This window comes from Glycine soja, chromosome 19, assembly GCF_004193775.1.
Source record: "Glycine soja cultivar W05 chromosome 19, ASM419377v2, whole genome shotgun sequence".
Classification (NCBI taxonomy): domain Eukaryota; kingdom Viridiplantae; phylum Streptophyta; class Magnoliopsida; order Fabales; family Fabaceae; genus Glycine; species Glycine soja.
Window position 1 is genome coordinate 26,133,603 of NC_041020.1, and position 15,844 is coordinate 26,149,446.

Here is a 15,844-nt window from a genome sequence, read left to right on the forward strand (position 1 = left end):
AATCATGTAGATGTAATGTGATTATTTCACATCTATCATTTGTTATACAATTTGTCAAGTGATTTATACATGTCACATAACGCAATCATCATTAGATACATAAGCAATCGGACTTATAAAGTTAGTACTATAAATTACTTTTATTGTGTTTTAGAAATTAAAATACTAAACTCGAAGATTCTAAATTATAGATACAAAAGTCAAAATTGATCAATTCTACAAAAATTTAAAACATATTTAAATTTTATTTAAAATATTTTATTTTACACTTGAAGCATATTGCTCTAAATGTTTAAAAATGTGATTTTTTTATAATACTAGAAATGTGATTTTTTTATAATACTAGCTAGGGGTCGTTGAATATCCAATCACTTACGTGTCTACTTAATATAAGTATATCCATCACAGTAAAAAATAATTTTTAATTGAATTTTTAAGGAAGTGTCATTGTTGGAGTGGGTTGTGTGACACTCCAACACCTAAAAATTGTGCATGCTTTACAGCTTAAAAGGGGCAGCACATTTTCTGGAATCAACAATTATATTTTCTTTTATTCTGAATATTCAAATTTATATTCTCTCAACTCCTAACTTGACTATGATATTCCGCTTAATATAATCATCCTATAACTATACAAGTGGATGACAAGATAAATGAAGCTTAGATTCACTCATTTTCAACTAACAATGAGTGCTGAAAGCTTGTTAGGCAAGAATGGATTATGTATCACTAACTGATAATAAGCCAAGTGATTAAGAACTGGCATTAGGCGTAGTGGATTTACTTTCCCGACTATCAGGAACGGATATTGGTGAAGAAGGTGGCTTCCTATTCTTCAACAATCCAGCTTCATCCAATTCTGTTGAGGTTGTTACATTATTATTATGTGAAACCCCAGAACCATGAACTGCTTCTTCTAGATGCTTTAGCTCATCCTTCCCACTTTCAATTCTCTTCAATACCTCAAGGACTTCATCCATGGAAGGTCTCAATTCCCTGTCCTGTTGCAAACATTGAAAGGCCAACTCTGTCGCCTCAATTATCATCCTCTTCACCTCTGTGTCTGAATCAAAACCCAGATAAGGGTCAACCAGTTCACTCAATGCCCTTTCTTGGATCTTCTTTATGGCTAGATTAGACAAGTTAATTTCATCCTTATGCCTGTTCATGTCAACAGCTGGCATAGATGATATTAGCTCAATGAGCACAACTCCAAAGCTATACACATCACTCTTGCTAGTTAGCTGGTAGCATTGGTGATATTCCGGGTCAACATAACCCGGGGTCCCTTGTGGTGCTGTGGAGACATGAGTCATGTCATTGGGGAATAGTCTTGAAAGGCCAAAATCTGCAACTTTAACATAGAAACTGTTGTCAAGGAGAATGTTGTTAGTTTTGATATCACGGTGAATGATTTTAGAAGCATGAAGATAAGCCAATGCACTAGCTGTCTCTACGGCAATTTTCATTCGTAAGGACCACGTTAGTAAGCCAGGCTTTGCCAATTCCCCATGGAGATGGCTGGCAACTGTGCCATTTGGAATGTATTCATACACAAGCAGTAGTTCACGGCTCTGACGTGAAGTGCAGCCATAGAGTGACACAAGATTTCTGTGGCGCAAACGTGTGAGGATCTGAATTTCATTATAAATAAAACATTCGTATATAATAAAACATTAGAGCATGTTAAACATATAATACTTAAAGCTGAATTTATATAAATAACATTACTGCACAAAATCGCACACATTATTCACACCCATTCAAGTTTACACACTCCATAAAATAACATCAACCACAATTGTTAACTCAATGAAATTCAAACACAAGCGTTATGCAACAATTATACTAAGACTCAAGCCTATATGCAATGTGGTACCATGTCAGTGAAAAACAACACTGAGGCACTTAGAAGTACATGACAAAGCACACCACACAATGGGTATACTCGGTCACTCTCACTAAGTAACATCATAAGGTGACCAGTCAGGGTTACTCTATTTTGCGAGAATTCCCCAACCACATGGGATCAACATGAGCTTAAAGGAGCACTCAAACCGAGTATCTTTACCCCCAAGTCCTAGACTCCGAAGAAACCTTTTGGGCCTCACCGTCCTGATTCAGGTCCAACCCCTAAAATATTTTTTTTATTTGCACGCAGACACTGTTTATGAGTTATATAATACCCACGACCTCACTCTTATATTTCAAACATATTTAACAAATTGTGCTATAGTTTAACCCTTCAGGATCCTAACCAGGAATCCTACAATTTCCTTTAACACTGCGCATAAAAGTTCTCTCAAGGTACACCCTGGTCGGGTTACTGTATATCTCATAACTCACATGACAAGTAATATCACTAGAAATATCAATCACACACTCATTCACAACCATGTTTCATGTCTACAGTTTAACATTTCACACTCTAACTAATTACAAAATATACTCAATAATTAGATAACAATGTATCATAATAATAATAACATATAATATTTAACTTCAAGGCTTATAAACAAGTAACTATAAAATACACGTAAAATATATATATAAGTATATTATATTCAAAATATATAACAAAATATATATTAACGTAAACGTAAACGTACATATTATATATAACATATAAAAAGTATTAAATATATATTAATATAAAATAATCACAATAATATCAAATATATCATTAAGTAAATACAAATTATATATAACAATAAAATATATACTCATATTGATTTCTATGAACAACATGTATACCTATATTTTAAATATATTTCAACTAAGTTGCCAACATCAAGAAAATGCCTAATTACAATGTGAATACAACTTTAGTTAATTTCTTTAAATGATTTTAGCCAATTCAATTATCCAACAATCCCTACACCTATGACTTTCATGACGAGAAATCACCCACGTGAAATAAAATATAAAGTTTGTAAAAAAAAACAGTATCAATATATATGTACACGTATACACTGCGGTGTAAAAAAATAATTATCTGGACACAATATACATTAGCACAGGAACAAGATTGAAAGGCCAACATATCTGGTACAAACAAAATCACCACCACACAATTTTTATGCTAATTATAAAGAATTCTAATTCCTAAGGTACACACCTAACACAAGAACACATCAATCCTACAACAAACTCGCAACAGAACACATCAATTCTACAACAAACTCGCAACAGAACTCATCAATTCTACAACAAACTCACAACAGAACACCAATTGGTTCATCAAACACACTCAATCCGTGATTAAACATGAAAACATAATTAAATTCATAAACACCCCAAAATAATCCAAAAATTGATCCTTTAGGGATCCCTACACATGTTCATTCTAATTCCCAAGCGTGAGTAACTCATCCCTTACCTCGAGGTAGTCGCTTAAATGTTCTCTGTTAGCAATGGTGGCGTCTCTGGTGCTCTCTAGAGCTCCTCCTCTGATTGCTCTGTTAGGGTTCTTGTGCGTCAGAAAAGAAAAAGGGACAGAAGTGTTTTGTAAAAGCTGCTCTAGGTTAACATTTGGTTTATATAGTGGAGATTTATGACCTAATTATATTTTATTTATTTATTTATTAACTTATTACTGTATTATTTATTTATTAACAATTACGGCTGTTACAGTGTCCACTGGATCCGAAGCGCCTTTAATCTCTCTGACTCCAATGGTCTAGGATCGTTAAAATACTGCATTATGAAATAAATGATAATAAATTAATAATGTAATACAAATTATAAAAAATCAAATTTGTTTGAAATAAACGTATCGCTTCCCAGTTATTCCTGAAACTTCCTAAAATGATGGTGCTCATCCAGTGCATGACATAATAGCCACACTCAGTGCTTCCTTTTTGTCTATTACACTAGATACATAATGATTTTTGGATATTAATTAAACAATTAGTGTACAAACACATTAGAAGTGTATATAAGTGGAAGTTTTATGTAAATGATGTACCTTGATGACAATCCACCTAGCAGGAGCCTTTGATTTAGGTTGTGGAGCATCATCAAGACCTTTTAATGCACTGTTCCAGACAAGTAACAATTAAAAACTGGTGTTGTTGAGGTATTTGAATGCAAATGCATTGAAAAGAATACTGACCTGTTAATTATCCCCTTAAGGTAGTTGTCTGGCCTATTATGCAATGAACAAAACCAGACAACTAGGTGTTCCTTGGGCGCGATGACCACCATCTGCCAGTGTTCGCTGCAATGGAGACAAATATGGGTTAGTATATTAGTAAACATTAATTAAATTCAGTTATTTTGTGTCACTTACCCATTCAGGTAGGCTCCAAGGTAGACATCGTGTTTTGAACTCTGCATCCAACTCTTTATGTAACTTTCAATCTCAAACTGCGATTGCCTAAACCTCTGAATGGACTGTGGCTCGAGGAATCCATACAGATAAGAATTTCCCGCTCGCATACTTATTTCAGTCAGATACCTGTTTATGTTAAGTCAAAGTTGAATATTTATGAATTGAAAGCAATAACTTAGGTAATTAAAAGTAATCTAAAATGACTTACAAAATCCACAACTGTAACACTGATATGCTGAGACATTGACCACCGTGTGCGATTTTGGAGAGGTCTTCGTGCTTTATGTAGAGTGGGAAGTCTGGATTAAAGATCCCGAACACGGTGGCATCCCATGTAACCTGGTAAGGCCTCAAGAAAAGCTCTGGGATGGTCAATGTCATCAGATAAAGCGGATCATCGACCTCCGGATCCAGCTTTTGAGGTGGTTTTGCCGGAGACACATCTGCCTATTCATGAAACAAAGTTAAATGACCTAATTTGAGGCACGCTGAATGAATTAATTCAAAAAGAAGAAACATATAATAAGAGTAAAGTACCTGCTGTGATAAAGACTTGACCAAATGTGTCGGCCAAGCAAGGAAGGTGTGAATTGCCTGCCCCACTAAGGAAACCTCATCAGTGGGTACAGGAACGAGAGCATCTGGATCTTTAACCTCATCCACACCCACCTTTACTTGCCCAGGAAACAAAGGAGTGTTATGAACAATAGTGGATCCCTCATAAACTCTTCCTAGGGCAACCAGGTGGGCAGGAATTGCTTCAATGTACAAGTCGCACCTGTCTGAGTCACCTGTCTCAGCATCATTTCCTGAGGGATCAACACAACTCTCCTTTGTGCTTACTCGAGGGACTGAGGGACCAACCAGAGGCTCGGGAGGCAGTGTAAGTCCCTGAGATTGCATCTGGGACTAAAACTGGGACTGCATCTGACTGAATGATGCCATGAGCTGCCGAGTCACTTTTTCTATGATCGAATCCTCTAGCTGGTCTCTGATTTGCTGGGTCAGCTGCTGCAATTCTTCAGGAGGCAGTGAGGAAGAGCTGCGGGACTTCTGTGGAGCTGATCCGAAGTATTTCTTGATGGTGACATTGGCTCCAACAGCACGAACACGTCCAGGGTGCTTTGTGTAGAAGCAAAGCTTCATGGTGAATCAAAGGTGATTCAAAGGTGTTTTGATGATAACAATGATGATAACAAAAGATGATGACAAAGGTGATGACAAAAAACTCAAAGATCAATCAAAGAACAACTCAAGTGAATCAAGAACAATTCAAGGGTTCAAGATAGAATCAAGAAGAATTCAAGACTCAAGAAGAAAGTTAAGAGTCAAGAATCAAGATCAAGATTCAAGACTCAAGATTCAAGAATCAAGAGAAGGCTTAATCAAGATAAGTATGAAATTTTTTTCTCAAAAATTGAGTAGCACATGATTTTTCTCAAAACATGTTTACCAAAGAGTTTTTACTCTCTGGTAATCGATTACCAGATTGTTGTAATTGATTACCAGTAGCAAAATTGTTTTGAAAAAGTTTTCAAATTGAATTTACAACGTTCCAATTAATTTCAAAAAGCTGTAATCGATTACAATGTTTTGGTAATCGATTACCAGTGCCTTTGAAAGTTGAAATTCAAATTCAAATGTGAAGAGTCACATCCTTTCACATAAAAGCTTTGTGTAATCGATTACACTGATTTGATAATCGATTACCAGTGATTGTTTCTGAATAAAATCAAAAGATGTAACTCTTCAAATAGTTTTTGACTTTTTCAAATTGGTTTTTAAGTTTTTCTAAAAGTAATAACTCTTCTAATGGTTGTCTTGACCAGACATGAAGAGTCTATAAAAGTAAGGCTTTGATTTGCTTTTCAATACACTTTTTTACACTTATTCAATCAATCTTTTACAAGCCTTGAATCTCTTTGAACTTTTTCTTCTTCTTTGTACCAAAAAGCTTTTTGAAGTTTTCTGGTTTTTCTAAACCTTGAAAACTTGTGCTATTCATCTTTTCATTCTCTTCTCCCTTTGCCAAAAAGAATTCGCCAAGGACTAACCGTCTGAATTCTTTTTGTGTCTCTCTTCTCCCTTTTCCAAAAGAATGAAGGACTAACCGCCTGAATTCTTTTGTGTCTCCCTTCTCCCTTGTCAAAGAATTCAAAATGACACAGTCTGAGAATTCTTTTCATTCTTCCCTTTCCCTAATACAAAAGTGTTCAAAGGACTAACCGCCTGAGAATTCTTCTGTATCCCCATTCACAAAGTATCAAAGGTTTAACAGCCTGAGATCTTTGTCTCAACACATTGGAGGGTACATCCTTTGTGGTACAAGTAGAGGGTACATCTACTTGGGTTTGACTGAGAACAAGAGAGGGTACATCTCTTGTGGATCAGTTCTAGTGGAGGGTACATCCACTAGGGTTTCAAAGAGAACAAGGGAGGGTACATCCCTTGTGGATATTTGCTTGTAAAAGGATTTTTACAAGGTTGAAAGAAATCTCAAGGACCGCAGGTCGCTTGGGGATTGGATGTAGGCACGGGTTGTTGCCGAACCAGTATACAAATTCTTGTGTGTTTGTTTTCTTCTTCCCTACTCTTTTACTTTCCACTGTGCATTTAATTTCCGCTTTTACTTTCTGTTAAGTTTCTCTTCTACTCCATATTCTCTTAACAACATAAGTAAAATCCTTGGAAGAGTAATTTTTTAATTAGTAAAGGTTTAGGAATAATTAATTCAACCCCCCCTTCTTAATTATTCTGAGGCCACTCGATCCAACACTCTGGACATCCAATAGCAGTGGTGAGAACATCCTGACGTCCACGGGGGACGAAGGATCCCTGTGTCGCCTGCTCCTTAAAGGAATCCTGCACAGAAAAGACACATTTGTATATGGCATTCACAAAATTAAGAAATATAATTCTAATGGTTAGTTGAAAATGACTTACGATCTTCTCAGCGATTTCCTTTGCGGCCTTAGTCGTCATCTCCCCTGTTTTCTTGGTGCGGGCCATCTTCCTCTTCACGTGGCGTCTGACGGGGGATGGAGGGTCGATGACGCCATCAACGCTTCTTGACTATGCAGCTTCATCCAACTTCTTCTTGGTCTTCTCAGCTAGGAGCTTCTGCTCCAAATATTCATAACCCCCACGAGATAAAACGTGGGGCCCAGTGTTCTGTTTCTGGATGGCCTGTGCCTTTTTCCGCACATCCTGCAAAAATAAAACAATAATGTTTCAAATTGCTAGAATGAATTATAACAAGTTAATGTTTTTTGAAAACCAACTTCAATGGCAAGGTACATACCTCCCAAGAAGGGTCTCTGCGAGTCTGGCAAAACTGGGCCCATTTTTCCTTGCTTATCCCGTATTTCTCACAGACAGTGTCGTCCACACCATCCTGATCGGCTGCAAGGGCTCATTTCCTCGTGAGGTCTGATTTAAACTGCCTCCATCTCTCCCCGACAGTCTGAAGTAACTTCTTTTTTCGTCCTACTGTTAGAAACCTCTGGGATTTCAAATTCCGCCTGACAATAACAAATAAGGTTTATTTGTTACAATATTGTATTTTTTGGCTATTAATTAAAGAACATCAAATTAAAAAAGAAAAATACCTGAATATCCTCCCAAATCAAGTCCTTTTGAGTAGTAGAGACCTTCTTCCAGTTCTCGTACGTGACGTCCACCTTATCACGTGCCACAATCCCCTAATATGTCCTTAATTTCTTCCTGTGGGGACCGTCGGCCTTGCTGGTAGTAGGATCAACGTGGACCACTGGTCTCTCAGCACCAGTTTTGGATCAAGTGGCCTCAGAATAATTAAGAAGGGGGGGATTGAATTAATTATTAATGAACCTTTACTAATTAAAATTTACCCTTCTTAGGCTTTTACTATGTTGTTAAGAAAGTAAAGAACAAAAATATAAACTTAACCAAAAGTAAAAGTAGTAATTAAAGTGCACGGCAGAAATTAAAAGAGTAGGGAAGAAGAAGACAAACACACAAGAGTTTTATACTGGTTTGGCAACAACCCGTGCCTACATCCAGTCCCCAAGCGATCTGCGGTCCTTTAGATTTCTTTTCAACCTTGTAAAATCCTTTACAAGCAAAGATCCACAAGGAATATACCCTCCCTTGTTCTCTTTGAACAACCTAGTGGATGTACCCTCCACTAGAACTGATCCACAAGAGATGTACCCTCTCTTGTTCTCAGTTACAACAACCCAAGTAGATGTACCCTTTACTTGTACCACAAAGGATGTACCCTCCAATGTGTTAAGACAAAGTTCTCAGGCGGTTAGTACTTCAAAACTTTGTGAATGGGGATACAAAAGATATCTCAGGCGGTTAGTCCTTTGAAATCTTTTGTATAAGGGAAATGGAAGAATCAAAAGAATTCTCAGACTGTGTCGTTTTGAATTCTTTGACAAGGGAGAAGGGAGACACAAAAGAATTCAGGCGGTTAGTCCTTTGTTCTTATGGAAAAGGGAGAAGAGAGACACAAAAATAATTCAGGTGGTTAGTCATTGGCGAATTCTTTTTGGCAAAGGGAGAAGGGAATGAAAAAGATGAATAGCACAAGTTTTATTTTCAAGGTTTGGAAAACCAGAAAACTTTAGAAAGCTTTTGGAAAAGGAAGAAGAAGAAGTGATGCAATCCTACCCCGCAAGGGCATTGGCTAGAAGACTCCAAGTAGATTGGGCTAGAGATCCAAGGAAAGGCCCTAGGGTTCTCATGAGCCTTAGGGTAGATTTCGAGCCCATGGGCTAAGTATGAGCCCGCTTATCTTTGTAAATATTAGAATAGGTTTTTCCTTTGTCTAGGCCTTGTATTTTGGCCATTCTAGTAGTATAGGGTTTTAGCCTTGTATTTCGGGGCATTTTGAGTTGTCTTTGTAATAAGGACTTTTTTTGTTATTTTCATGTTTTTTTGTCATGGGGGTGAGCTTAGCTATTATAGGGGGTGTGTAGCTAAGCTATAGCTTCTCATCTCAAGGAGGTGAGCTTAGCTATTAGAGAGGTATGTGTAGCTAAGCTCTAGCTTCTTTAGGAATCTTCTTAAGGAAGCTTCTCAAGGAGGTGAGCTTAGTTATGAGTGGGGTGTGTGTAGCTAAGCTCTAGCTTCTCAAGGAAGTTTTCTCAAAGAAGCTTCTCAAGGAAGTTTTTTTCAAGAAAGCTTCTCAAGGAAGCTACCTAGTCTATAAATAGAAGCATGTGTAACACTTGTTGTAACTTTGATGAATGAGAGTCTTGTGAGACACAACTCAAAGTTCAACTTCTCTCCCTTTTTCTTCCTTCAATTTCGTGCTCCCCCCTCTCTCTTTCTCTCCCTCTTTCTTTTCCTCCATTGAAGCATCCTTCCAAGCTTCTTATCCAAGGCTCATCTTGGTGGTGAAGCTCTTTTTTTCCATGGCTTATTCCTTAATGGATGGCGCCTCCTCTCACCTCTTCTCCTTTGTCTTCCGCTGCATCTCCATGGTGAAAAATCACCATTGAAGGACCTCATTGAAGCTCAAAGATCCAGCCTCCATAGAAGCTCCACAAGCAAGCTTCCATCAAGAAGAAATTCAAGAGGATGTTCAAAGAGATTCAAAGGATGTAAAAGATTGTAATTAATGTCTTTTAAATGCAAGTTATGGTCTTGCTTTTATAGACTCTTCATGTCTGGTCAAGAAAATCATTAGAAGAGTTATAACCTTTAGAAAAACTTGAAAACCATTGGAAGTGTTACATCTTTTGATTTTTATTCAAAACTTATCATTGGTAATCGATTACCAAATCATTGTAATCGATTACACAAAGCATTTTTGTGAAAGGATGTGACTCTTCACATTTTCATGTCTGGTCAATAAAATCATTAGAAGAGTTATAACCTTTAGAAAAACTTGAAAACCATTGGAAGTGTTACATCTTTTGATTTTTATTCAAAACTTATCATTGGTAATCGATTACCAAATCATTGTAATCGATTACACAAAGCATTTTTGTGAAAGGATGTGACTCTTCACATTTGAATTTGAATTTTAACGTTCAAACACACTAGTAATCGATTACCAAATCATTGTAATCGATTACACCATTTTGAAATCAATTGGAATGTTGTAAATTCAGTTGAAAGCTTTTTGAAAACAATCTTTGCTATTGGTAATCGATTACAATAAACTGGTAATCGATTACCAGAGAGTAAAAACTCTTTGGTTAAAGGTTTTGTGAAAAATTCATGTGCTAGTCAATGTTTAGAAAAAACTTTTTAGTACTTATCTTGATTGAATCTTTTCTTGATTCTTGAATCTTCAACTTGATTATTCTTGATTCTTGATTCTTGAAACTTGAATCTTGAAACTTGATTCTTGAATCTTGAAATCAAATTTCCTCTTGATTCTTGAAGTGTTCTTGATTCAATCTTGAACTCATTCTCTTGGGCTTTTTGTCATCATCTTTGTTATCATCAAAACTCCTTGAATCAATCTTGATTCAACATCATGAAGCTTGCTTCTACAACCAGGTGGTCTAGTAGACAAGGATCATAGACGTGAGGCTTTGCATGTCCGCTTCATGGTAGGTGGCGAAGCTGATGTGTCGAAAGGAGGAGGAGGAGGAGGAGGAGAAGGAGAAGGAGGAGGAAGAGGAGGCGAGGCAAGTGGAGAAGCCATGATCCTTTATACAAAAAAACAGGGTTAATAAACATTACAAAAAACAACTGTATGACTTAAGTAAATCAATCTAGCAAAATTAAATATATAAATAGAAAATTACATTAGACGATGTTAATTAATTCCACTATGTAACTAACCATTGAGCTGGCAGTAGGGAGGGTAGAGTAAATGTCATTTAGTTCTATGGCATATAAGGCTAGGGAGTGCGGATTGGAGAGGTTAGGCTCAGACTTTTGGGAGGGAATTAAGTGCCCATGACATTTTCTTTTTCCATTAAAATCCTTTTTCATCAATCTTCAACATTCAGCCACTAAGGATTAAATAGGTTTTTAGTCCATATAAATATGACTTCATGTAGTTTTGGTATTTCAATTTTTTTTTGTTAGTATGGGTTCTTGTAAACTGTTAAGATATTGTACATAATTAGGGGAAAATGAAATATTGTACTACATAATTAGGTTGATTTGTTTTCTAATTATTTCCATACATAGATAGGTTGATCCTAATCCCTAAACTTAAGGGATAGATTCTTGCTCACTATATATAAATATTGCACTCATTATCATAAAAAATATCCTAATCCCTAACTCAAGTTCAGTTCATCATGCAAAGCCATAATTAGGTTGATTTGTTTTCTAATTATTTCCATATTGAGGTGGTGCATTCTGGAAATGATTGTGAATTCTATAACCTGGTACTAACCACAACCAGTAGCCACTAAATGGCACATACCACTTTCTTAACTGCGAAAATAAACATACCACCTACTCTTGTAACAAAAGCATCACATATGGTAATGTTGGATTCTACTTTCTTTTGTAATAGGAGATATACTTCAAACAAAATTACACTAGTTTTGTCATCTATATGGATGTACATGATGTTATCTAATTTTCCATTTACACTACATTGTTTTAGCTCAATCTCTATATTTGCTAAGTAAGTGGCTAAGTGTGGGGTTCATACAACATTGTCCTTGTTAGCTTGTCAGTGTGTGTGATCAGCCAATTTGTGCACTGATCAGTGTGCGTCATCACTCATCAGGAAATTTGTGTACAATTTCTAACAATTTCATGTGAGATTATCGAAACTTCTCAAGTCTCTGCCAGCTTGAAGCTTCTAGGACTTTAACAACTAGCTAGCAGTTGTATTTGGCTGTAATGTTTTAATATAGGTTTTAATACATGCTTTACACATATACATGTTTATATAACAAGTAGTAACAATGTGCTTTACCTGGACTTTATATAATGAAACAGCTTCCACAACAACAACAATGGACAAACCAAGTTCAAGTACAACAACTTAATTCAGCTTCACCTGGAGTTGATATAATGAGTAATGGCATTAGAAGAACTCAAAGCCAAACCAAGTTCCAGTACAACAAACTAATTCAGCTTTTTCTCAACCAAAGTATGTCAAACTACTTGTTGGATATTAAAAATGTTAGTTATTCATGTGATAGGCAAAGAGAGTTGTAAGACGATAATTCTGGTTTCTATTGATGATTAAGATATACATCAGTTGTATATGAATTAAGCAGGGGTCATTTTAACTCAATTACATGATTAAAAGATACATAGGCAAACCCAAAAGCTGGGGAGCTATAGATCTATCACACTGAGTGGTCAAAATAATCTTATGACAAAATAATTTTCACAAGGCAACTAATACAGAAAGGGTAACATCCAGTGTAGTTGCCTATGAATTGTAGCCAAATATTAAAAGTTACTAGACAGTAAGAAACATGAGTTTTATGCAAATAAAGAGTTTAACTTTCTGTTCGTGAAAATTGTCATTTTTTTTGTTCTTTAAGAAAGGTGTTTTTTACTATTTCTTATGATTTTTACTAAGGAATAATTCCAGCACACAAAATACAAGATAAAAGAAGATTTTACTACACTCACAATAGTAGTTATTCATCTTTTACATGTTCAACTTTACTAATTTCTGTTGGATAGAAGTTTCTCCATTAACAATTCCATTAGACTGAGACAAAGCTATTGTTGTTCTAACAATCCCATTAGACACAAAAACACCAATGATATTACTCCATGTGTTGTTATTTGTTAACTACACTTGAAAGATGCGGGGAATCCACTCATTATAAATGGAAAAGTTACAACAAAACAATAAAATGGATCAAGGATATTGCTCATGTGAAATACCAGTAAGGTTGTGAGCAGAGGTCAAGTTTCGTGAAGCACATAACACTGTCCAAACCTGGAACCAGAACAGAGATTGTTAACAGAATTTACAAGTATTCCAGGTGCATTCTATACAGATAAAACAGAGTGATAGAAACAAAAATGAGAACTAAAACACCAGAAACCAATAGTATATCCATTTATAGTTGTTCAACTGAATATATATTGGCTATACCATATGTTAACATATATCCACAAAGACAAAATATAGAGAGGTAAAAGCACATATCCAAGTACAAGTGACTCAAGGGTGGAAGGAAAAAATTCACATCCCAAGCACAAAACCAAAATCCACGTTCATTCTTCACAATAAGTTTCAATTTGATTAAGAAAAATCAGGGCATAGTTAATCCCAATTTGGTTCATTCTTCACAAAATCCCAAGCACAAAACCAAAATCCACGTTCATTCTTCACAAAATCTGGTTCTACTTTCAATAATCACTAATCAGGGTTAAATAGAGTTGATTATAAGAGATAAAGCATTCTAAATAACAAGAGTTTCAGCTTGGTTGGTTATCTGAATCACTAAGAATTACTAGTGATTGAATTGAACCTACAAATACAATACACTGCATTGAGAACCAAAATTAGACCACCAGTGTTGCATAGGGCGGAAGGCACGATAGGGAATTTTGTAATCAAATGAGCCTAAGATCTAAATTGGGCAGTACATATATAAATAAAATGAGCCGGTCCAAGAAACTAGATTGGAATCAAGTAATCAATAATAATAATCAAATTTTTACCTATGGTCCTACCGAATTTGTGTGACGTTTGTCATAATCAAGAGATATCTAATCCTTCTATCTGATACTTAATTAGTCCTAAGCTTTGAAGAATTCAGAATTATGATGCAGTGAGGCATGTATATATAAATGTTGATTCTGTATAGTGTGTATTTGAAATTTGATTGATTTGTTTGCACATCCTATGTATAACACTATAAATAGAAAACAACACAGATTAATAAACATTACAAAAAAACAATTGTATGACTTATGTAAATGAATCTAGCAAAATCAAATATATAAATAGAAAATTACATTAGACGATGTTAATTAATTCTCCTTCATCATGATCATTATGATTAGCATGAATGTCGTCGGCTTCTTCTTCTCCGACAACGTTAGGAGTGATTTGTGTGGACAAAGGACTAACATAGGTATCCTGTATGAATCATCATCTTCTACATTAACACAAATTGTTTTGCCCTGTAGAACCACGCACCAGCTTTCATCACAAGGGTCTTGCACATAAAATACTTGTCTAGCTTATTTTGCCATGATGAAAGGGTCATTGTGGTAACCAAGTTTCTTTAGGTCTACCAATGTCAATCCTATATCATCGGTGCACACATCGGTGTTGCTGTCAACCAATTTACATTTAAAAACACAAACAGTAAATTTCACATAGTTAAGCTCCCAAATTTCATCAATGAACCCAAAGTAAGGGATGGAAGCTACACAGGGATTGGCGTCATGCACACTTGCGAAGTGTTGAGATTCAGCCCTTAGGGTGACCTCACTGTTCTGCATTGTACTTTTGTCGTCGTGTGCTTTTGTGTAAAATGAATACTTGTTTAAGTTGTATCCTTGCCAAGTTATAACATTTCTTTTAGGCCCATCTGCTAGCTTTCTTAATGTTTCTGAAGCATTTTCATTTGCAAAGATTGTATCTTTAAACCAATCACAAATAGTCTTTTATGCTTTTTCAACACCCAATTCTTTGACATTTTTGGATTATTCTATTTGACTAAAGCTTTATGCTTAAGTATGTATGGCAAAACTTCATTATTGTTTTTCAAGACATACAAGTGAGCTTGTAACAAATCTTCTAGACTTGGAGTGATCACATGCAGTACTCTTGAACCCTTACCACCCACTCTGTTATCATGCCGAGACTCAGGAAGGCCAACAGGTTTAGCCTTCTCAATGTATTTTGAACAAAATTCAATGGCTTCTTCTACAATGTACCTCTCAACAATAGATGTTTCTGGACAATATAGATTCTTTGTATACCCTTTTAAGATCTTCATGTATCGCTCAATTGGGTACATCCACCGCAAATAAATAGGACCACAACATTTGATTTCTCTGACCAGATGCACAATCAAGTGAATCATGATGTCAAAGAAAGTAGGGGGAAAATACATCTCCAACTGGCACAGTATAATTGCAGCCTCATTTTCCAGCTCATCAAACTTGACAGGATCAACGACTTTGCTACATATGGCATGGAAGAAAAAGCACAGGCGAGTTATGGCTAACCTGACTTTGTTTGGCAAGATGTCTCGTATAGCCACGACTAACAATTGTTGCATCAACACATGACAATCGTGAGACTTTAACCCTACAAGCTTAAGCTCATTCAACTGCACAAGGCTCTTAATATTTGAAGAGTATCCTTGTGGAACCTTCACTCGACGAAGACACGGACAAAAACTTATCTTCTCCTTTTTGGACAAAGTATGACAAGCTGGGGGCAAGTAAATTTTCTTCCCATCAGACCTTGGATGCAATTGTGATCGTATCCCCATCTTAGCTAGATCTTGACAGGTATTTAGCCCATCCTTCGTCTTACCTTGAATGTTAAGGAGCGTCCCAATCACACTGTCACATACATTTTTCTCCACATGCATAACATCAATACAATGT

The 15,844-nt window shown here is 36.0% G+C and overlaps 1 protein-coding gene across 1 annotated transcript; it reads right to left on the reverse strand.

Moving 5' to 3' along the window:
* Positions 1-398: 398 nt before the first annotated feature.
* LOC114398662 (LEAF RUST 10 DISEASE-RESISTANCE LOCUS RECEPTOR-LIKE PROTEIN KINASE-like 1.1) lies at positions 399-1,646 on the reverse strand (the record flags this gene model as incomplete). The annotated part of the gene is made up of 1 exon (XM_028360837.1): positions 399-1,646. A coding segment is annotated over one exon (894 nt), but the record flags the coding sequence as incomplete, so codon positions are not given.
* Between the last annotated feature and the right edge of the window lie 14,198 nt (positions 1,647-15,844).